Raw genomic sequence first — 25674 nt, 5'->3', positions numbered from 1 at the left:
TCCATGGAAACAGACCTGTCTCTACTGTGTGTTGTTTACTCTTAAGACGTTGTTCAGTCCAAGGCTGACTGTTGACAACACCATCGTAGGTCAGTCCTCAACTAAACAGACAGCCATTAACATTACACTATCCAGTGACCTTGCTGGTCTAGTGGTAGCAGCCTCTGACACATACTTTCGAATCCGGTCTACTGCCCTTCAACCTATTTCCATCTTTCCCCACTGTCATCATCTCTATATCATTGAACTATCCATGGGCACATTTCACGTCTGAGGAGAAATATGATGCCAGCATTAGGATCAACACCACCAAGTCCAAGGCTAAACGGTTTTGTTATTGCTCTCAGCAAGAATGAGCCTTTAGAATATCTTATTATAAACGCTATACTATGTTGTGTTTTTCTAACACTTCTTTCTCAGACGTAGATAGCTGTTATTTAGTCAGGATCTTGACAGTATATGAAACCTTTTTATAATTAATTTCTCTCCAAAGCTTATATGCTTTAGCCTCATCATTTTTACTAATATATTGCAATATTTAAAAGAGAAGTGTATACTGTTCATTCCTGATCCAAAATTCTGTACATATACAGTTATGTTAAAGCTAGAGTCCATAATTGAAACAATAACAAATCTGTTTTTGTAAAATTGCTAAGTAACCATTTTCCAATTCATAGACAACTCTATGGATACAAGGACTGACCATACATGACATGACACTGATAGTTTTATCCATGTTTTGAGGCTATACAGTGTTTATTTACATTTACATTGTTTGCAAACATTGGAGTAAAACAAACAAATACATTTTCAAAAGTCAAAAAATGTTTGAAGCAACTAAGGATTCTAGCTTTAATGCAAAACGAGCGGGCAAATACCATTCAACACAAGCCCACAAGCAAACATCTATGGCAAAAAAAGAATTGTGAGGGAGTGCACACTGCTTTTGATGCAGAGAGGAAACTATACAGCAGGTGTCATTGCAGCGCTCTTTTACACAGTTTCCTCTGTAGAACCATCTCCTACCTTAGCCTTGCTATGAACTGTTGTATGCAGTATTCAGAAAGATCTGGGCTACAAAGGAAGCAGAAGGGCACCAATAGTCATCCCTCTCTATGTGCTTTCCAGGTGAACAACCCAGCACCAATAGTCATCCATCTCTATGTGCTTTCTAGGTGAACAACCCAGCACCAATAGTCATCCCTCTCTATGTGCTTTCCAGGTGAACAACCCAGCACCAATAGTCATCCCTCTCTATGTGCTTTCCAGGTGAACAACCCAGCACCAATAGTCATCCCTCTCTATGTGCTTTCCAGGTGAACAACCCAGCACCAATAGTCATCCCTCTCTATGTGCTTTCCAGGTGAACAACCCAGCACCAATAGTCATCCCTCTCTATGTGATTTCTAGGTGAACAACCCAGCACCAATAGTCATCCCTCTCTATGTGATTTCTAGGTGAACAACCCAGCACCAATAGTCATCCCTCTCTATGTGATTTCTAGGTGAACAACCCAGCACCAATAGTCATCCCTCTCTATGTGATTTCTAGGTGAACAACCCAGCACCAATAGTCATCCCTCTCTATGTGCTTTCCAGGTGAACAACCCAGCACCAATAGTCATCCCTCTCTATGTGATTTCTAGGTGAACAACCCAGCACCAATAGTCATCCCTCTCTATGTGCTTTCCAGGTGAACAACCCAGCACCAATAGCCATCCCTCTCTATGTGCTTTCCAGGTGAACAACCCAGCACCAATAGTCATCCCTCTCTATGTGCTTTCCAGGTGAACAACCCAGCACCAATAGTCATCCCTCGCTATGTGATTTCTAGGTGAACAACCCAGCACCAATAGTCATCCCTCTCTATGTGATTTCTAGGTGAACAACCCAGCACCAATAGTCATCCCTCTCTATGTGATTTCTAGGTGAACAACCCAGCACCAATAGTCATCCCTCTCTATGTGATTTCTAGGTGAACAACCCAGCACCAATAGTCATCCCTCTCTATGTGATTTCTAGGTGAACAACCCAGCACCAATAGTCATCCCTCTCTATGTGCTTTCCAGGTGAACAACCCAGCACCAATAGTCATCCCTCGCTATGTGCTTTCCAGGTGAACAAGCCAGCACCAATAGTCATCCCTCTCTATGTGATTTCTAGGTGAACAACCCAGCACCAATAGTCATCCCTCTCTATGTGCTTTCCAGGTGAACAACCCAGCACCAATAGTCATCCCTCTCTATGTGATTTCTAGGTGAACAACCCAGCACCAATAGTCATCCCTCTCTATGTGATTTCTAGGTGAACAACCCAGCACCAATAGTCATCCCTCTCTATGTGATTTCTAGGTGAACAACCCAGCACCAATAGTCATCCCTCTCTATGTGCTTTCTAGGTCAAGAACCAAGCACCAATAGTCATCCCTCTCTATGTGCTTTCCAGGTGAACAACCCAGCACCAATAGTCAGTCATCCCTCGCTATGTGCTTTGCAGGTGAACAACCCAGCACCAATAGTCATCCCTCTCTATGTGATTTCTAGGTGAACAACCCAGCACCAATAGTCATCCCTCTCTATGTGCTTTGCAGGTGAACAACCCAGCACCAATAGTCATCCCTCTCTATGTGATTTCTAGGTGAACAACCCAGCACCAATAGTCATCCCTCTCTATGTGATTTCTAGGTGAACAACCCAGCACCAATAGTCATCCCTCTCTATGTGATTTCTAGGTGAACAACCCAGCACCAATAGTCATCCCTCTCTATGTGATTTCTAGGTGAACAACCCAGCACCAATAGTCATCCCTCTCTATGTGCTTTCCAGGTGAACAACCCAGCACCAATAGTCATCCCTCTCTATGTGCTTTCCAGGTGAACAACCCAGCACCAATAGTCATCCCTCTCTATGTGCTTTCCAGGTGAACAACCCAGCACCAATAGTCATCCCTCTCTATGTGCTTTCCAGGTGAACAACCCAGCACCAATAGTCATCCCTCTCTATGTGATTTCTAGGTGAACAACCCAGCACCAATAGTCATCCCTCTCTATGTGATTTCTAGGTGAACAACCCAGCACCAATAGTCATCCCTCTCTATGTGATTTCTAGGTGAACAACCCAGCACCAATAGTCATCCCTCTCTATGTGATTTCTAGGTGAACAACCCAGCACCAATAGTCATCCCTCTCTATGTGATTTCTAGGTGAACAACCCAGCACCAATAGTCATCCCTCTCTATGTGCTTTGCAGGTGAACAACCCAGCACCAATAGTCATCCCTCTCTATGTGATTTCTAGGTGAACAACCCAGCACCAATAGTCATCCCTCTCTATGTGATTTCTAGGTGAACAACCCAGCACCAATAGTCATCCCTCTCTATGTGCTTTGCAGGTGAACAACCCAGCACCAATAGTCATCCCTCTCTATGTGATTTCTAGGTGAACAACCCAGCACCAATAGTCATCCCTCTCTATGTGATTTCTAGGTGAACAACCCAGCACCAATAGTCATCCCTCTCTATGTGATTTCTAGGTGAACAACCCAGCACCAATAGTCATCCCTCTCTATGTGCTTTCCTGGTGAACAACCCAGCACCAATAGTCATCCCTCTGTATGTGCTTTCCAGGTGAACAACCCAGCACCAATAGTCATCCCACTCTATGTGCTTTCCAGGTGAACAACCCAGCACCAATAGTCATCCTTCTCTATGTGCTTTCCAGGTGAACAACCCAGCACCAATAGTCATCCCTCGCTATGTGATTTCTAGGTGAACAACCCAGCACCAATAGTCATCCCTCTCTATGTGCTTTCTAGGTGAACAACCCAGCACCAATAGTCATCCCTCTCTATGTGCTTTGCAGGTGAACAACCCAGCACCAATAGTCAGTCATCCCTCGCTATGTGCTTTGCAGGTGAACAACCCAGCACCAATAGTCATCCCTCTCTATGTGATTTCTAGGTGAACAACCCAGCACCAATAGTCATCCCTCTCTATGTGCTTTGCAGGTGAACAACCCAGCACCAATAGTCATCCCTCTCTATGTGAGTTCTAGGTGAACAACCCAGCACCAATAGTCATCCCTCTCTATGTGCTTTCTAGGTGAACAACCCAGCACCAATAGTCATCCCTCTCTATGTGATTTCTAGGTGAACAACCCAGCACCAATAGTCATCCCTCTCTATGTGATTTCTAGGTGAACAACCCAGCACCAATAGTCATCCCTCTCTATGTGCTTTCTAGGTGAACAACCCAGCACCAATAGTCATCCCTCTCTATGTGATTTCTAGGTGAACAACCCAGCACCAATAGTCATCCCTCTCTATGTGCTTTGCAGGTGAACAACCCAGCACCAATAGTCATCCCTCTCTATGTGCTTTCCAGGTGAACAACCCAGCACCAATAGTCATCCCTCTCTATGTGATTTCTAGGTGAACAACCCAGCACCAATAGTCATCCCTCTCTATGTGCTTTGCAGGTGAACAACCCAGCACCAATAGTCATCCCTCTCTATGTGATTTCTAGGTGAACAACCCAGCACCAATAGTCATCCCTCTCTATGTGATTTCTAGGTGAACAACCCAGCACCAATAGTCATCCCTCTCTATGTGATTTCTAGGTGAACAACCCAGCACCAATAGTCATCCCTCTCTATGTGCTTTCTAGGTGAACAACCCAGCACCAATAGTCATCCCTCTCTATGTGCTTTCCAGGTGAACAACCCAGCACCAATAGTCATCCCTCTCTATGTGCTTTCTAGGTGAACAACCCAGCACCAATAGTCATCCCTCTCTATGTGCTTTCCAGGTGAACAACCCAGCACCAATAGTCATCCCTCTCTATGTGCTTTCCAGGTGAACAACCCAGCACCAATAGTCATCCCTCTCTATGTGATTTCTAGGTGAACAACCCAGCACCAATAGTCATCCCTCTCTATGTGATTTCTAGGTGAACAACCCAGCACCAATAGTCATCCCTCTCTATGTGATTTCTAGGTGAACAACCCAGCACCAATAGTCATCCCTCTCTATGTGCTTTGCAGGTGAACAACCCAGCACCAATAGTCATCCCTCTCTATGTGATTTCTAGGTGAACAACCCAGCACCAATAGTCATCCCTCTCTATGTGATTTCTAGGTGAACAACCCAGCACCAATAGTCATCCCTCTCTATGTGCTTTGCAGGTGAACAACCCAGCACCAATAGTCATCCCTCTCTATGTGATTTCTAGGTGAACAACCCATAGTTTACGTTGTGGAGTTATTTGGGTACACATTGGTACTTATATTTTGTTAAGACTGAGTACTAATCTCCCCGCCCCCTTGCCCTCAGACTGAGTACTGATCTCCCCGCCCCCTTGCCCTCAGACTGAGTACTGATCTCCCCGCCCCCTTGCCCTCAGACTGAGTACTTATCTCCCCGCCCCTTGCCCTCAGACTGAGTACTGATCTCCCCACCCCCTGCCCTCAGACTGAGTACTGATCTCCCCGCCCCCTTCCCCTAATACTGACTACTGATCTCCCCACCCCCTTGCCCTAAGACTGAGTACTGATCTCCCCGCCCCCTTGCCCTCAGACTGAGTTCTGATCTCCCCACCTCCTTGCCCTCAGAAAAGCCTCAATTTGTCAGAGCATGGACAAGTTGGCTGGATGTCCTTTGGGTTGTGGACCATTCTTGATAGACACTGGAAACTGTTGAGAGTGAAAAACCCAGTAGGGTTGCAATTCTTGACACAAACCAGTGCCCGTTATGGGGTATTGTATTTTGTCTTGCCCATTCACCCTCTGAATGGCACACATACACAATCCATGTCTCAATTGTCTCAAGGCTTTAAAATCATTCTGTAGCTACCCCTTTCCTGCAGTCAAATGACCAAATCTAGTGGCCTCATGGGTGGAATGTTAATATTTTTCATAATTTAGAAATTAATACACTTTTTTTTTTTTAACTGCAGAAATTCCGTGTTTCTATGTCAAACAGTTTTGTTATATTTCAGTCTTCTGTGATGTATATAAAGTGTAATATTAGGATTGCAAACTGAAAATTGAATACATTTAAACTATATCTGACATGGTACATCTTCTTCTTTTTTTAACCCCATAACTATGTGTGTGAGGTTTATACTTTTGTTTCAAAGTGGATTTGTTTAAGACTACCAAGAATCACTCTGTGTGACCCTGATTTAGCCCGCTGCAGTAAAGGTTAGTACATTTTACGTTAGGGCAAATCAAGTTTGACATTTAAAGTGGAAATTATCAACTGTAGAAACCTTTTTACTCCTTGAATACATTACAAGTTCGCATTCCCTGCACAGCAAATGAGGTAATCAAATGAAGATCCTACATCTGCATTAAGCATAATGTCCCTTCCACACAGTTATGCCAAAGAGGACTGTGATCAGTGGGAAGGCTGTTGCAGTGTATTGTCGAACGAACACTAGACACTGTCACAGCAGAACTCAAGTGACAAGCTACAGTAGAATGATGCCAAAAAGTATGAAAAAGTACACAAATGTCTGCACTCTCTACTGTAAGTCGCTCTGGATAAGAGCTTCTCCTAAATGACTAAAATGCATGTGTCACTCAGGGACTGGCCAGTGTCACAGTTGTCACGGCTAAACTGGTGCCAGTGTACCACCGGAAACGTGTAATTTGCCTAAGTCAACCATGTCCATTCATATGTTCCACTATCTGTGGCTATTGATCATGGAACATTATACAGGGAATGCTTTTTCCCGTGATGGAAATTGTGCTACATTCAAATTCAATGTGATGTTATGTCATAGTTGTGGCATACGCTGAAGGTTGCACAAGTAACAAATTAGTATTTTTTGTAGCCACAGTATTTTCTTTAAAGGGCACAATGCAGTAATTTTTATGTCAATATCAAATCATTTCTGGGTAACAATTAAGTACCATACTGTGATTGTTTTCAATTAAAGTTAAAAAAAAATATATATATTTTTTTTTAAATGCTTCTAAGCAAGAGCAATTTCTCAAGCATTAATTTTGCTAGGACTGTCTGAGAGTGATCTTATTGGGGAGGGGAAAACTGAAATCTAGCTGCTATTGGCAGAGAGGTATGAAACTTTCTTTATTATTGGTCTATTATCTAATTTACTGCCTGGTAATGTCACCAGACAGGACAAAACTCCATCCCACCGAAACAGGCTGGAATTACAGGCGGTCTTTTTCAAACAGCTCATACACTAAAAGGGCATTATCATCATAGTATTATGTCTTTAATGAAACTGTAGACTCCAATTCCCATCTATCCCTTCTCTCTTTCTCCCTCTCCATTTGTCCTTCCCTCCCATCTCATTCTTTCTCATGTTTCTTTCTCTTAACTGCTTGTGTTTGGAAACACTATGTGCTTCTCTGTGACAAAGTCCTCCTGGAACATAGTGATGCAGCCTTTGTACTTTCTCTGAGTGGAGAGAGGGACCTAGGCAAGCAATGGCAGTTTCCTACAGTTTTTGCACACACACACACACACACACACACACACACACACACACACACACACACACACACACACACACACACACACACACACACACACACACACACACACACACACACACACACACACACACACACACACACACACACACACACACACACACACACACTGCAGTAGTGTGTTTGTACAAGGCATGGGCAGAGCCAGAACAGCTGAGAGCGCGCAACGTGCCTGCTATCCTTTGTCATGTCTGATCAACATCAAAAGAGCCTCCGTTACTGTAATGGGGGAAGAAGAGCCTCTGTTACTGTAATGGGGGAAGAAGAGCCTCTGTTACTGTAATGGGGGAAGAAGAGCCTCTGTTACTGTAATGGGGGGAAGAAGAGCCTCTGTTACTGTAATGGGGGAAGAAGAGCCTCCGTTACTGTAATGGGGGAAGAAGAGCCTCCGGTACTGTAATGGGGGTAGAAGGGCATCCATTACTGTAAATGGGGTGGGGTGGGGTGGGGGGGGGGGCTCCAGCACTGTAATGGGGGGAAGAGGAACCTCTGTTACTGCAATGGGGGTAGAAGAGCCTCTGTCACTGTAATGGGGGGAAAAAGAGCCTCTGTTACTGTAATGGGGGAAGAAGGGCCTCCGTTACGTTAATGGGGGGAAGAAAGGCCTCTGTTACTGTAATGGGGGAAGAAGAGCCTCTGCCACTGTTACTGTAATGGGGGAAGAAGAGCCTCTGTTACTGTAATGGGTTGGGGGGAGCCTCTGTTACTGTAATGGGGGTAGAAGGGCATCCATTACTGTAAATGGGGTGGGGTGGGGTGGGGGTGGGGGGCTCCAGCACTGTAATGGGGGGAAGAGGAGCCTCTGTTACTGCAATGGGGGTAGAAGAGCCTCTGTCACTGTAATGGGGGGGAAAAGAGCCTCTGTTACTGTAATGGGGGAAGAAGGGCCTCCGTTACGTTAATGGGGGGAAGAAAGGCCTCTGTTACTGTAATGGGGGAAGAAGAGCCTCTGCCACTGTTACTGTAATGGGGGAAGAAGAGCCTCTGTTACTGTAATGGGGTGGGGGGAGCCTCTGTTACTGTAACAGGGGAAGAAGACTTCTGTTACTGTAAGGGGGGAAGAAGACTTCTGTTACTGTAAGGGGGGGAAGAAGACTTCTGTTACTGTAAGGGGGGAAGAACACTTCTGTTACTGTAAGGGGGGAAGAAGACTTCTGTTACTGTAATAGGGGAAGAAGACTTCTGTTACTGTAATAGGGGAAGAAGACTTCTGTTACTGTAAGGGGGGAAGAACACTTCTGTTACTGTAAGGGGGGAAGAAGACTTCTGTTACTGTAATAGGGGAAGAAGACTTCTGTTACTGTAATAGGGGAAGAAGACTTCTGTTACTGTAAGGGGGGAAGAACACTTCTGTTACTGTAAGGGGGGAAGAAGACTTCTGTTACTGTAATAGGGGAAGAAGACTTCTGTTACTGTAAGGGGGGAAGAACACTTCTGTTACTGTAAGGGGGGAAGAAGACTTCTGTTACTGTAATAGGGGAAGAAGACTTCTGTTACTGTAATAGGGGAAGAAGACTTCTGTTACTGTAAGGGGGGAAGAACACTTCTGTTACTGTAAGGGGGGAAGAAGACTTCTGTTACTGTAATAGGGGAAGAAGACTTCTGTTACTGTAAGGGGGAAGAGGACTTTATTAATTTCTCTTTAAGAATATTGGCTAAAGAAATGCATCAGTCATGGCATTTTGCTCTGTAGGGGTTTGGCAAAAGTAGCAGAATATTTTCTTTTGACAATTTAGACAGTAGATTGAAAAACATCCTTAACGGTTTGTTTGTGTGGAATAGATATACATTGTTTATCTAACATTTAGGTGTTCTCGTTCCCTCTGGCCTGTCGACGTTTAGCGTACCTGTGAGTGGTTTGTATTATCCAGTAGTTCTGCTTCCTATGGTCCCTCAGCACCTTCTGTGCCAATTTCTGTTCATATTTACGTTGTAGTTCTTATCACTCGTCCACTTCCCAAAGTAATCCCATACTTGTGGATGGATCTTTGGTTGGAATGGGTAGGCCAACTCATACGTGTGCGTCACATGGACAAATGTTGGGTGTCACGATACGTCTTACGACGTCTCATTCAAGGACCTGGGATTCTTTCTCTGTGTTACAAACCTACAGTATCAAAGACACATGGTTCTGTTAGTTGGAATCCCTGTTTATGTTGTAATGAATGAGAGTCCACTTGCGCGAACCGCAACGAGCTGCACAAAAACGTTCACATTTAGTACAGTGGACTTTGGAACTAATTTAGGAACTGATAATATAGTTAGGAAGTCATTTGTCTTTCCAGGACAAGAAAAATACAGAAAATACGGGCGAAGACAGGCTTATTACAGTGCTTAACAACCACCCTCACAAGTGTATCATTACACACAGGAATCACCAAGGGAAACAAGTGATGTTTTTGTGACCGCAAACAAATCGCTTCCATAGTCTGCAGAGAGTGAAGAAATGGAAAGATGGCTTGTGTCCACCTACTTTGGTTATTCAGAAATACACACGTTCCCCGAGGACCACTGGCCCCTCTGCTTTCAGTTCAGAAAAAAAACACTCTCAAGCTAGTTGGTTATTTTGGGTCGTAATTGCAGCTTCCCAAACACGTGTACAAATAGCTTAGCCCATGTCTTTGGCAGGATAACTTGTAACATGTGGAAATGACTAGGAGCAACTCGAGAATTGTGGTTTAGTGTTGATTGACTTAAGCCTGAACGCACTGTATTCTAAGGTTAGAAGATGTTAGATGTTACTACCATTTCCAGGTTTTCTCCATCTTACAGGGCCTTATGAAAGTATTGAGACCCCTTGACTTTTCCACATTTTGTTACGTTACAGCCTTACTTTAAAATTGATTAATTACATGTTTTTTAATTGTCAGCAATTTGCAGACAATAACCTAGAATGACATCACAATACCCCATAATGACATCACAATATCCAATAATGACAAAGAAAAAATATTAAATATTAAATATTAAAAACAGAAATACCTTATTCACATAAGTATTCAGACCCTTTACTATGAGAGTTGAAATTATCCTTGAGATGTTTCTACAACTTGAATACCTGTAGTAAATTCAAATTGATTGGACATGATTTGGAAAGGCACACACCTGTATATATAAGGTTCCACAGTTGACAGTGCATGTCAGAACAAAAACCAAGCCCTGAGGTTGAAGGAATTGTCTGTAGAGCGCAGAGACAGGATTGTGTAGATGAACAGATCTGAAAAATGTCTGCAGCATTGAAGGTCCCCAAGAACACAGTGGACTCCATCATTCTTAAATGGAAGAAGTTTGGAACCACTAAGACCCTTCCTAGAGCTGGCCGTCCAGCCAAACTGAGCAATCGGGGGAGAAGGGCCTTCGTCAGGGAGGTGACCAAGAACCCGAGATGGGAGAACCTTCCAGAAGGACAACCATCTCTGCAGCATTCCACCAATCAGGCTTTTATGGTAGAGTGGCCAGACGGAAGGCACTCCTCAGTAAAAGGCACATGACAGCCCGCTTGGAGTTTGCCAAAAGGCACCTGAAAACTCTCAGACCATGAGAAACAAGATTCTCTGGTCTGATGAAACCAAGATTGAACTATTTGGCCTGAATGCCAAGCATCACGTCTGAAGGAAACCTGGCACCAGGTTTTTCAGCGGCAGGGACTGGGAGACTAGTCATGATCGAGGCAAAGATGAACTCAGCAAAGTACAGAGAGATCCTAGGTGAAAACCTGCTCCAGAGCTCTTAGGACCTCAGACTGGGGCAAAGGTTCACCTTACAACAGGACAACAGGACAAGCACACAGCCAAGACAACGCAGAAGTGGCTTCGGGACAAGTCTCTGAATGTCCTTAAGTGGCCCAGCCAGAGCACGGACTTAAACCTGATCGAACATCTCTGGAGAGACCTTGTAGCAACTCTCCCGATCCACCCTGACAGAGCTTGAGAAGATCTGCAGAGAAGAATGGGAGAATCTCCCTAAATACAGATGTGCCAAGCTTGTAGTGTCATACCAAAGAAGACTTGAGGCTGTAATCGCTGCTAAACGTGCTTCCACAAAGTACTGAGTAGTGTCTGAATACTTATGTAAATGTAATATTTCCGTTTTTTTATTTTTTATAAATTAGCAAAAATGTTTAAAAACCTGTTTTTGGTTTGTCATTATGGGGTATTGTGTCTACATTGATGAATGGAAAAAAAACTATTTATATTAATTTTTCAATAACGCTGCAATGTAACAAAAATTTGAAAAAGTCAAGGGGTCTGAATACTTTCCGAAGGCACTGTATATCACCAATATCTCTAATTGAACTGCTCATGTTTTCCTGAAAGAGAGCAGTGAATGTTGTCCTCCCTGTGTTACATGCCTAGTGTTTGTCCCTGGAGCAGATATTCTCTCCATTTGGATTGACCTCTCACCCCTTTGTGACAACATAATCAACATATCCCGTCAGAGCTGTAGGTAGCCTACAGAAAGGACCTCTAAGCTTCCCTCTTGTCACTTTCCCTATCTTTCCCTCTCTGCCTCCCTCCTCCCCCTCTGGTACACAACAGCTCCGTCAACTATCAAACAGTGACAGAGAGTCTTGGAAAGCTTTGACAGATCTGCCTTGGCATTCCTTCAGACACCCTGTTAGATTTCCAGTGAAATTGTAGAGCTACAATGTGTGTACGTGTTTGAGAGAGAGAGAGAGAGAGAGAGAGAGAGAGAGAGAGAGAGAGAGAGAGAGATGGGGGGTGTGGAGCATTTGACATCAGGAGACAGAGTGAGGTTTTAGGCACTATAGCACATGACAGGCACTGACAGGAATAGCAAATGCCAACATTGCCCTGTAAACTGGCTCATTACGATGTATAGCGATGAACATGGCAGTTGCAGGCACAAAACATGACTGGCAATTAGGAATGAATTGGCAACCACAAAAATGCTAGGTATGGCAGGCAAAGTAAATATCTGAATGCAAAACTTCAATGTGTCTTTTACCGGTCATTGTTTGTCCTGTCCTGCCTTCTGAAGAACCATGGTTGAATCACTTCTACTTCACTTTTTGACTACATCCGAAATGGCACCCTATTCCATTTATAGTGCACTACCTTTGACCAGAGCCCTGGCCACAGGTGGTGCACTAAATGGCAGTGTAGAACAACCTAAACTAGGTGTACTTGTCTCATAAGCAGAAACACATTTCCAGGAACATCAATAGGGCTCCAGAGTGGTGCAGTGGTCTAAGGCATTGCATCCCTGGTTCAAATCCAGGCTGTATCACTTCTGGCTGTGATTGGGAGTTCTGTAGGACAGCACACAATTGGCTGGGGTAGCCTGTCATTGTAAATAAGAATTTGTTCTTAACTGACTTGCCTCGTTAAATAAAGGATAAAAAAATAACACTGAGGCCCTTGATCCTGTTGAGACATCAACGTTTCAATGTAAACTGTCAAAGTTTTGTGACTTGTAATCTATTTGGAAAATACATTGGATTTGAGAAACATGATCAACTATTGCATTGAGGGTAAAATTTCACCCACAAGATTATTTCACCATGGTAGTGGTGACACCTCTCACATTTTTGTTGTGTGTGCCTGTTATTTTGGCATTGATTTTGGTATTAATACATGTCTCATATCAGTTTGCAAACAATGTAAAAAATAAATAAATAATTTAGTTAATAAAGCAGCACAGAACCATGGTCTCTTTTTTGCTTTCTTGAGCTCCAAAATGCAGATGTGCTCAGTGCTTTCTGAGGGGGTGGGGCACCCAGCAGAAAATACGGAGCGTAGGGGTTGGTAAAGTTCAGTAGTTGCACTGTGATTGGCTCAGTGTTCTGTCCCTCATGGGGACACTACGTCAAGCCCCTTGGCTTGAGTTATATTAGAAGTGCCCATCCAAGAAGGCTCAAGGTCACAGGTAAAATGACGTCAAATCACATTATACTGTATGTACAGTAGCTTTGATTGGACTGATCATATCAACATCATACTTTCAAAATCTTAGCCAGCAGTCATCAACATGAATCAAGTTGACAATCTACTGGCAAATCCTTTTCAATCCATATGAATATAAATTATGAAGAGATATTATAGATAAAATGTATCGGTGCTCATTGGCCATTGTACATAAGCATTACACAACAAGTTGGAAATCACAAATTCAACAATGAGTGGTTTGAACGGAATGAGTGGCTAACATTGCAAAGCCATTTCTAGACTGCCATTCAGTGGAGTGGATGTGTGGTCCAAGTCTGGGTTTAGGGGTCTCTTTTCCAAGCTTAAAAGGATAAACATTCAACATCCGCCATGCTGTCAATCCAGCATGACTTCTGCCACTATCAAAACAACTGGAAACTGGGAACTGGGAAATCTCAGACTTCTGTGAAATCAAGACAACTGGGAACTCTGAAAAAACGACAAGCTCCGACGGAAAACGGTCATCCAAATTGGAATTCTAAGTCGGGAACTCGGACCTCTTTCTAGAGCTCCGACCTGAAGATCACTTCTGTCATGATTCAACCTTGTTTTTTCAGAGTTCCCAGTTGTCTTGAAAGCATCATAAATCCAAAGAATGCCAGACTTTGATGAAAAAGTTTGAAGAAACATTTTTCCCACGCATCCTTCCTGTTCAAGTGAGCACAGCACAACAAGGTGTGTCCAAAAATGTCCTGTATGCTGCTGCATAAATGGTGTAATATGCCAGGGAGGTATGTAACTGTAGCTAATAAAGTAATTTGATCCCTTTTCCTCTCATAATTTAGCCTACTGTTCTGACTTGGTGGTGCACATGTAGCCTATAGCCTGATTTAGAGAAATGACATCATTGAAAATTGTAAGAGCTTTCATTGTCTGCTTATATGCCCACTCTATTTATCCTACAGTTCTCAACGTTATATGTGCGATCGTGAGAATGACCGTTGAGAAATCTCCACTTAATAGATTCACTGCTGCTATCAAAGTCATTCAATGTAAAAATTAAAAAATTAAAAAGTGCAGGTGTTCTTAATGTTTTGAATACTCAGTGTATATCGGCAATGATGCTATGGCCAATACAACATTTGGGAAGTCATCAACAGCTTTTGTTTAAATTCAGCCCAGGAAACAACTAACAACAGATTATACACATATAAACCCAGAGTTTTAATCTTTGGTTGATTTCAAAGGAATCTACAAGTTAATAATAAATATGTTGGATTCACATCACCATCTCAACCAAAAATAAAAGTTCAAGAACAGGACTAAATCATATCCAACTGTGTTTAAAGTGCATTTAAAGTTTGATTTGATTTAGTCTTAATCTTTAACTTATATTTCTTCTTAAAATGGTGACGTGGACCCAAGATGTCAATTATTAATTTGTAAACAAACTAGAATTAAAGCCAGACGCAATGGCACAGACGGCGCTATCCATGTGCACTGTGTTTCCAGTACGCATCCACAGCCCGGTGCGTGCTGTGCCAGCTCCCCGCACTTTCCGTGCGAAAGTGGGCATCTGTCCAGGACGGGTGGTGCCGGCTCAGCGCGCCTGGTCTCCAGTGCGCCTCCTCGGTCCAGGATATCCTGCGCCGGCTCTACTCACTGTATCTCTGGTGCACCTTCACAGCCCAGTGCGTCCTGTGCCAGCTCCCCGCACTTACCATGTGAAGGTGGTCCTTTGTCCAGGACACGTTGTGCCAGCTCTATGCTCCAGACCTCCAGTGCGCCTTCACGCTCCAGTATATCCTGTGCCAGCTCCATGCACCCAGCCTCCAGTGATGATCCATGGCCCGGAGCCTCCAGTGATGATCCATGGCCCAGAGCCTCCAGTGATGATCCATGGCCCGGAACCTCCAGTGATGATCCATGGCCCGGAGCCTCCAGTGATGATCCATGGCCCGGAGCCTACAGTGATGATCTATGGCCCGGAGCCTCCAGTGATGATCCATGGCCCAGAGCCTCCTGTGATGATCCACGCACGAAGCCTCCAGTGATGATCCATGGCCCGAAGCCTCCAGTGATGATCCATGGCCCGAAGCCTCCAGTGATGATCCATGGCCCAGAGCCTCCTGTGATGATCCACGCACGAAGCCTCCAGTGATGATCCATGGCCCGAAGCCTCCAGTGATGATCCATGGCCCGGAGCCTCCAGCGACGGTCGGCAGTCCAGAGCCTCCAGCGACGGTTCCCAGTCCGGAGCCTCCAGCGGGGGTTCCCAGTCCAGAGCCTCCAGCAGGGGTTCCCAGTCCAGAGCCTTCTGCGACAATCTACGGTGCGGAGTCCCCGGCGACGATCTATGGTCCGGAGTATCCGGCGACAATCCACGGTCTGATTCCACGGAAGCGGAGGGATCCGCGAGCGGAGCGGGTCTACGTCCCGAACCGGAGCCGCCACCGAGGCTAGATGCCCACCCGGACCCTCCCCATTGAGTCAGGTTTTACGGCCGGAGTCCGCACCTTTGGGGTACTGTCACGCCCTGACCTTAGAGAGACTTTTTATTCTATATTTTGGTTAGGTCAGGGTGTGACTAGGGTGGGTACTCTAGTTTGTATATTTCTATGTTGGCCTGGTATGGTTCCCAATCAGAGGCAGCTGTCTTTCGTTGTCTATGATTGGGGATCATATTTAGGCAGCCTTTTCCCACCTGTTGTTTGTGGGATCTTTATTTTGTGTTGTTGCTTTTGAGCCCTACAAAGCTGGACGTTTTGTTTTGTTACTCTTTATTATTGTATTAGTTGTTTTTTCAGTGTTTTTTAAATTACATTTAAATGTACGCCTACCACGCTGCACACATTGGTCCGATCCTTCCATCAACCAACGTAACAGGAAAATCATATTTTTGACTGCACTGGGTCTTTAACAAATTATATGTTGAATTCACATCTCCAACTAAACCAAAAATACAAGTTCAAGAATAGGATTAAGCCAGTGCCTCAGATGGAACTATCCAAGCAGTAGACACATCTCCTTTAAATGTGGATATTTGGTTGAGTTGTCAACCAAACACAATTCAATATTACTTTTGTAAGACAGCCTTAAAATTAGGCTATTTCCTATCTTACAAACTAATGTAACAGTATTTATTCAACCTTAAAATGAGTAACAACCATGGCCACATTTTGATGTTACTGTAACAATACATGTATTCATAGTTATGTATTCATAGAAAGTGTTCATGTTCAGGGTCGCAGGTCTGTGGAAATGTGCTAAAATAATCTGCACAGAATCTCTAACCGCATTGATCACTTGCACCATGTACTTTAATGTAATCTCAACTATCTACAGTCCAGGTCATCTAGTTATGCTATTAGATCAAGCACAGCGATAACACACTAAACTGTCATAGAAATAAACTAAACATCTGACATTATATTCCCATATGAACTTTGGTGTGCTTTTAAATGGTTGAAAGCGCAGTGATAATGCATATAGGTGACAACTAAACAAAAAATCAGACATTGATTTTCTATTGGAATTTGGTTTTGCTTTTAGATGGTTGAAAGGATAGTGATAACACATTGGGAATTGAACAAACTTTTGTCTGTGTTTTTGAGTGGGTGAAAATAGGTTGTAATCTCATTGATCATCGTAGCTACCAAATATAACCCAATTCTCCACATTGAAATAACGTGGTGTGCCCAGTGGGAGGGAAAGAGCAGCTCGCAGATTACTGCACCTGTACATAGCCCATCTATAATTTAGCCCAAACAACTACCTCTCCCCGTACTGTATTTATTTATTTATTTATTTTGCTCCTTTGCACCCCATTATTTATATCTCTACCTTGCACATTCTTCCACTGCAAATCTACAATTCCAGTGTTTTACTTGCTATATTGTATTTACTTTGCCACCATGGCCTTTTTTTTGCCTTTACCTCCCTTATCTCACCTCATTTGATCACATTGTATATTTACTTATTTTTCTACTGTATTATTGGCTGTATGTTTGTTTTACTCCATGTGTAACTCTGTGTTGTTGTATGTGTCGAACTGCTTTGCTTTATCTTGGCAAGGTCGCAATTGTAAGTGAGAATTTATTCTCAAATTGCCTACCTGGTTAAATAAAGGTTAAATATATATATATTTATTCAATTTAAGCCTACTAAAGAGTGTGTGCCCTCAGGCCTGAAGGGAAGCTAAAGTCATTCCGCTACCCAAGAATAGTAAAGCCCCCTTTACTGGCTCAAATAGCTGACCAATCAGCCTGTTACCAACCCTTAGTAAACTTCTGGAAAAAAAGTGTTTGACCAGATACCATGCTATTTCGCAGTAAACAAATTGACAACATAATTTCAGCATGCTTATAGGGAAGGACACTCAACCAGCACAGCACTTACACCTGGGCCGGGCCGCCAGGTGGTGAGGGTAGGCAACAACATCTCCACCCCGCTGATCCTCAACACTGGGGCCCCACAAGGGTGCGTTCTGAGCCCTCTCCTGTACTCCCTGTTCACCCACGACTGCGTGGCCACACACGCCTCCAACTCAATCATCAAGTTTGCGGACGACACAACAGTGGTAGGCTTGATTACCAACAACGACGAGACGGCCTACAGGGAGGAGGTGAGGGCCCTCGGAGTGTGGTGTCAGGAAAATAACCTCACACTCAACGTCAACAAAACTAAGGAGATGATTGAGATGACTTCAGGAAACAGCAGAGGGAACACCCCCCTATCCACATCGATGGAACAGTAGTTGTAGAAAAGGCCCATGGATTTGGTGGAATACTCCTTTAATTCATTGCCATTTACTCAGCTGGGCCAGGGGCGCTTTAATTAGGTCAGGTGGAAATGTCCGACAGATCTCAACTCCATAAAAGGAGGAAATTGCCATCGCCTGATCTCGCTGCTTTCTCTTCCTTAACTCCATCTCATCCAGAAGTTCTGTGCGTCCATGAATCCACGTAAGTCCACCGACTCTTACCTTTCATCTGAATTATCAGTGGCGATCGGGAGAGTGGGCCATTCAGTTACTGTTAATAGTTATTACCGCGGAGCGCGGCTTGGAGCGCAGCTTCAAACATATTGTGTAATGTGAATTGTCAATGATCACAGCCCTACGGATCCTCATAGGCCAATTATGCAATCGATATGGTTCATGTGTATTGAAATTAATTACATGTACACATGAAGACAATTGAAAGCGTGAAATGAGAAACGTCATTGTTTGCTAACTGATAGACTTATAGATTGTATAACCATTCACTGTTTGTATTCTTTCATGATTTATGATAATTAGTTATGAGCCTAAATGACTCGCGGATGATTACTATTGACTTCTTAATGAACTGGACTGTTGAATTCCTTAACTTGTGTTAATAATGACTGATATGATTTGATCTTTGATTATGAATTTGATTGTATACATGTTATTTGTTTCCTTTGTGATGCAGCACAGACTACTCAGTAAATATACCACTTTATTGTTAAAGGAATTCCTGCCTCAGTCTCATACATTCCTCTGTCACCTGACACGTGACCACCTGTTCACCTTCACTGTCAGTCATCCTACCTGTCCAGCAACCCACACAGATTCCACTAATCTTTCAATGGTCCTTTGAGCCGGATGATGACTGAACCAAAGACAGGTGAAAAGGAAATGGAGGCGGAGAGGGAAGAATTGTCTCCACTGGAAGGAAGAAGCGAGGAGGAGAGAGCAGCTGAGGGAAAGGTCTTGGAACAAAGGAAATATCCAGGAGCTAAGCCTAAACAAAGGCTTCATCCTCAACCACCAGCAGCACCAGAAGAACCAGGCAAGCACCTGGTTATCTTAAGGATTATGTGGTCGAGGTTCCGACATCAAAGGGCAAGCCCACCAGAGCTCAAAGAGTTGATGGATCAACTATACGTTTCAGCCATCAACCATCCCCTCTGAGCCAAGGACCGGAAACTGCTTTGGAGCAGGAAAGTGGTCTACGTGAAGAACCTATGGAGGAGCTAACTCCCACTGCACAGGTCGACCAGCTTCCAGAGGCAGGCTCCGCTCACCCCTTAACTAATGGGAAATCGTCGAATCACTCTAGACGGAGTGGGAGTTCGACCAGTGGATACCCCATTGGAAGTGGCCATGGCAGCCGCCATTCACTAGCCCTCAGCGATTCACAGACCGCTGTCCTACAAGAGAGGATGAAACTATTAGCTTTGGAGGAAATTGAGCGTCAGATTGAGGAGGAACGACAGGCTGACGAACGATGTCACCAATTGGATGTGCAGGCCCGTAGAGCTCTACAGGAAAGGGAATTCATTGCCAAGGACCTGGCACAGCAGCGACAGCACCGTCAAGCCAGAAGGGAATTAGAGGAGGCACGGATGGTCTCATCCTTCCTGGAGAGGAACGAACAGGGAGTTGACCTGACCACTCTTCCACATGGACCTGAACGGTCTGCCTTTCTTTCCCAATCTGCCCCTCTGGTACAGCATGGCACACAGTCCTCGGAGGCTCCGGGGTCAACAGCCAACACGGAGCACGGGAGACGGGCCGCTCCGCCAACGCCCTCTATGCCAGTGACACAAGTTAGCATTCCTCCATCTGGACAAAGCATCACTCCTTCGCCTTTCCGGCAATTACCAACCAAGGCAAATCGTTCCTTTTGTCCAGGGCCTGGCCAGTCCTCAAACAACAGGTCGGAGGGCTCTCGCCCAATTCCGGCTGCCACAAATGGAGGGTCTGGGACAGTAGGGGACAGGCCCAATGAGGCCACAGTGGGCTCATCAGAAGTCCCGGGTTTATCCTTCACGCAACCAGAAGAGGGAGCCAACATTATGAAACTCCTAGTAGCCTCAGCCTATGGAATTCCCAGACCCAAACTGCCATACTTTGAAAATGGAAAGGAGAGTGAATTTGTCCTTTTGGAAATGGCATTGGAGAGTCTACTGGGTATTCACAGTCATCTGTCAGAACACAGGTGTGTGCCTTTCCAAATCATGTCCAATCAATTTAATTTAACACAGGTACACTCCAATCAAGTTGTAGATACATCTCAAGGATGATCAAATGGAAACAGGATACACCTGAGCTCAATTTCGAGTCTCAGGGCAAAGGGTCTGATTACTTATGTAAATAAGATATTTATGTTTTATATTTTTTATAATTTTGCAAAAACAATTCAAAAAAACTGTTTTTGCTTTGTCATTATGGGGTATTGTGTGTAGATTTCTAAGGAAAATGTTTAATCAATTTTTTAAAAATAAGGCTGTAACTCAACAAAATATGGAAAAAGTTAAGGGGTCATGATTCCTTCTGAAGGCACTGTATACACTACATAGTGCACTACTTTAATTCACTTCACAAAAGTAGTGCACTATAGGCAATATTGTGCCATTTGGGACACAGACCCAGAACATGTGACATGTACGTTAACCATACTGTTTTTCGTCCATTCCTGTATTTTCCACTGCTTGGTTAACAATCTGATGCAATTTCATTACTCCAACTAGAATATCTGTAGCAATTTCAGCAGTTAACTGGTTGAGCAATAGATCAGAAGAAATCTTACAAAATGCCATTAAAATAGAATCGCTTACTTTCTGCTTTACTGCTATGGGGACACTCAAAATGTCCGCCAGTCCCCCGTTATGGTGTAATTGACCTGAATGGGTATACCTGTTCTGTTCATTCTAGTACAATTTTGTGGTGGGGGGAGGGGGGTCTGTTCAAACTGCACCATATGCATACATACATTCTGAACTGGCCAATCGGCATGTGAGTCCACCCGTAAAAAATGGTAAGCAAATCGAAGCCAAATCCTGATGAATCCCTGTCTCATCAGAATATGGCCAAGCTTACCTTATCACACTCTCTTGGCCATGGCTTTTATCCTCTTTTGATGCTAATTGAGTAAGAGCTTGCGCGTAATCAACAATGTTTGAATCAATTAAATCAATGTAACGTCAGCGCAGCAAGCGATTGAACGTGAGGATTTCACATTGGTAACATTTTCCATGAGGTCAGTGTGGACAGTCGTGAATCATTGATTTCAGCATAATTGTCACACACGTCACACTCTGGGCAAGCGAGAAATATCACTTCATAATTCAACCACTGTTGCCTTGTAGAGGCACATCACACACAACACAGTGTAAACACACCGAGTGGACAAAACATTAAGAACACCTGCTCTTTCCATGACATAGACTGACCAGATGAATCAAGGGGAATGCTATGATCCCTTATTGATTTCAATCAGTGTAGATGAAGGGGAAGATACAGGTTGTCCCCTACAAAAAATCCACATAGTAATTCACATTTCCAGTTGCTGCAGGATTATTTTCCTGCTGTAGAAAGTTGTCTCAATTAAAGATCCTACATCTGTAACTAGTACCTCCATTGTTTATAAGCTAGTGTAGTGTAGTCATTCTCCCCGACCACTGTACCTAACCTCATCTCAATATCCACCCTATAGGACCTCATATTCAAACCATACTGTATTCAGTTGAATCCTATTTACTTGTATGAACAGGGATCTCACCCTCTGCTGTTTCCTGTAGTCCATGACCATCTTGTTTTGTTGACGCTGAGTGAGAGGTTATTTTCCTGACACCATACTCCGAGGGCCCTCACCTCCTCCCTGTAGGCCGCCTCGTCGTTGTTGGTAATCAAGCCTACCACTGTAGTGTCGTCTGCAAACTTGATGATTGAATTGGAAGCGTGCATGGCCACGCAGTCATGGGTGAACAGGGAGTACAGGAGAAGGCTGAGAACGCACCCTTGTGGAGTCCCAGTGTTAAGGATCAGCGGGGTGGACATGTTGTTTCCTACCTTCACCACCTGGGGGCGGCCCGTCAGAAAGTCCAGGACCCAGTTGCACAGGGCGGGTCGAGAACCAGGGTCTTGAGCTTAATGACGAGTTGAGAGGGTACTATGGTGTTAAATGCTGAGCTGTAGTCGATGAACAGCATTCTTACATAGCTATTCCTCTTGTCTGGGGTAGGGCAGTGTGCAGTGTGCAGTGTGCAGTGTGCAGTGTGCAGTGTGATGGTGACCTATTGGGGTGGTAAGCAAATTGGAGTGGGTCTAGGGTATTGCAATTATACAATTACACACATACAATTACAGATAATTGTATGTGTGGGGTACAGAGATGAGGTAGTCATTAAAAAATCATATTCAACCCTATTATTGCACACAGAGTGAGAGTCCATGCAACTTATTATGTGACTTGTTAAGCACATTTTTACTCCTGAACTTATTTAGGCTTGTCATGACAAAGGGCTTGAATACTTATGGACTCAAGACATTTGAGCTTTTCATTTTTAATTCATTTGTAAAAACATCTAAAAACATAATTCCACATTATGGGGTATTGTTTGTGAGCCAGTGATACAAAATGCCAACGTGATCCATTTTAAATTCAGGCTGTAATACAACACAATGTAGAAAGTTAAGGGGTGAGAATACTTTCTGAAGGCACCGTACAGTATTGAATAGAGCAACAAATGTCAAATATTTAATAAATACATGACATGTTTCTATCCAATGCAATAAATGTCATATATTGAATACATGGGCTGGTTCTAAAGTATGCCAAACCCATTTACACTAAGGCTGGTGTACTTTAGCCCGGGGCACTTTGCCTCTACTTAGCCTGCTGTCATTGTCTCCCCTGAAAAGTCATTTGAATGTGATCGGATAATGTTGAGGGTCATTTGCATTTAAGAGATGAGGCTTCACTTGTGTTTCGGAATGGAAAGGCAGTGGAAATAACAATATCATGCTTGCCAATGATTCTCTATTAAGTCACAATGGCATTCTGTAGTATAAGCTGCAACTAGATAAGTAAGCAGGCTCCATACAGTAAATCAACTATTAAATTACTTTGTAAGGCACTCAGGACTTCCAAAAGCACCAATAAGCTTTGACGGTGGAGGGTGCTTTCAAGACATCACACATGCACAGAAGTATGGGATAACTGTTCGGCATTTTAATAATGACATGACGCCATTCATATACTTTGCTATCCACAAATCCATCACAGAGTATTCAAACTGCCCTATACTTTAATTTTTTTTTAATTTTACCTTTATTTAACCAGGCAAGTCAGTTAAGAACATATTCTTATTTTCAATGACGGCCTGGGAACAGTGGGTTAACTGCCATATACTTCTTAGTATATGAAAGGTTTCTTTCTAGACAGACTACCTGAATTTTAAAAAATTAATAGAGAGAAAAACAACCATTCATGAATGTTTTGCTCTCCTCAAGCCCATTTAGAGAAAGCAACAGCCAGGGAAAGTGAGGCACCACTCGACAGACACCACATGGTCAGACAGGTCAGTCTCCCAGCAGACTTCCCCACTATGCCTCTTTAAGAAAGAAGGTTTGGATAAACCACACACTTGACTGAGGAGTAACCTTGTCTGACATTTGAAGACTTGGAAATGACAAACTTTAGAAGCCTTTTTAAACCTTGAATACACTACAAGTACGTATACGTATATACTGTACTCTATATCATCTACTGCATCTTTATGTAATACATGTATCACTAGCCACTTTAACTATGCCACTTTGTTTACATACTCATCTCATATGTACATACTGTACTCGATACCATCTACTGTATCTTGCCTATGCCGCTCTGTACCATCACTCATTCATATATCTTTATGTACATATTCTTTATCAACCTACACTTGTGTGTATAAGACAGTAGTTTTGGAATTGTTAGTTAGATTACTTGTTGGTTATTACTGCATTGTCGGAACTACAGGCACAAGCATTTCGCTACACTCGCATTAACATCTGCTAACCATGTGTATGTGACAAATACAATTTGATTTGATTTGATTTGAAGTATTTATTTCCTGCTGTGCAAGAAAATTCTCATCAAATTAAGATCCTACATCTGGAAAGAGACAGCAGAGATATATGGTTATACCTTGCCATGTATTCAAGGTTGAGAGCTCTCAAAGCTTCTGTGCAAACATGAATCATTTTTTTGAAGTTTCACAGTTTCACTTTCCTGGGACTTTTCACTAAAAGCATTTCACTATCGGCCAAATAGACTCCTTAAACAGGTAGATGGTTTTCAGAATCAGAATTAGTAGTTCTTAGCAGTAGTTTATAAACTGCGTAAACAGTTCTCTGACGGGTTCAATTGGATACCGGTTTAAGTTTATATTTTCTGTGTTGCATAAACAAAAAGATTGTAATTACATTTTCTGATCTGTTATAATATTAAAGTAAATTTATGATTTGTTTTACATTCAAGACAACTGTACCTTGTTCAAAGAAAACATTTTGAGTTTTACATGCACAAATACAGTGAAATGCCTTTCTTGCAAATAGTCTGTTTAGTTTCTAAGCTAAATTCTGAATTCTTTTAGACAGCCTTTGAGGATGTTGTTTCAGAACATATAGGTTCATGATGCTTAACATCACCCTCAATACACCTGATCTCAAAACAACTGGAGTGCATGGCAGGTGTTGCCGCGATACAGTTTCAGACATCACACCATCTCATTCAGACAGCAGCACTGGTGCTCCAAAAAGTATCTGCACTTGAATAACTTGCCCTATGACACTGTTAATGAATGCACATGTGAACACTCAATAAATCTACTTTTCCAAAAGTATCTACACATGTTGTTGTAAATAAGCTGAAGATTAACAAGTTGAGGCAGAGAAATTAGTAGACAAACTTACCTTCCGTCTCCCAAAGATGACCCTCAGCTGTAACGCAGCCACAAATCCCCCAAATGACATAAATCAACAAATAACTAAGTAGCTTTATAAATACAAACATCCACTATCTGCACAATTTAGCCTAATAGTCCAAAAGAGAATACCAAATCAGACTAACACTCCGAAAGGGAATACCAATACAGACTAACACTCCAAAGGGAATACCAATACAGTAACAAATTCTGGATGGTGCTCATGCTCACGCACACTGGCTTAGAAATTATGAGGCTGTGCTTCCGAAGGGCTCAGCCAATGGTTTGACTCCACTCACACACAATTTCCCCCACCCCACACACATACACTCCACTCCCCCTGAAATAAGCCAAGCTGGCTCTGACTAGCTGTGGCAGAGGCGAGGCCGACGCTCTCATACACAGAAACACACACACACACACACACACACACACACACACACACACACACACACACACACACACACACACACACACACACACACACACACACACACACACACACACACACACACACTAATACACACATTGGCAGGGCTTACTCTCCCTATAATAA

The 25674-nt window shown here is 43.3% G+C and overlaps 1 protein-coding gene across 3 annotated transcripts in view; it reads right to left on the bottom strand.

Annotated features, from left to right (window-relative positions):
* LOC118388049 (cAMP-specific 3',5'-cyclic phosphodiesterase 4D-like) overlaps positions 1-25313 on the bottom strand; it is a 469033-nt gene extending 443720 nt beyond the window's left edge. For 2 of the 3 annotated variants that reach the window (XR_008142771.1, XM_052525216.1), the window contains exon 1: positions 25108-25313. Coding sequence is in view for 2 of the 3 variants with exons in the window: in XM_052525216.1 (XP_052381176.1) it covers positions 25108-25207 (100 nt within the window). In the remaining variant the exon portion in view is untranslated. The remainder of the gene's footprint in view (positions 1-25107) is intronic. The other variant, XM_052525217.1, reaches the window with a different exon arrangement.
* Positions 25314-25674: the final 361 nt, after the last annotated feature.

The sequence above is a fragment of the Oncorhynchus keta genome, chromosome 9 (genome assembly GCF_023373465.1).
Source record: "Oncorhynchus keta strain PuntledgeMale-10-30-2019 chromosome 9, Oket_V2, whole genome shotgun sequence".
In the NCBI taxonomy this organism is placed as follows: Eukaryota; Metazoa; Chordata; class Actinopteri; order Salmoniformes; family Salmonidae; genus Oncorhynchus; species Oncorhynchus keta.
The sequence above is the reverse complement of the archived record's forward strand: the minus strand, read 5'-3'. Positions and strand labels throughout refer to the sequence as shown.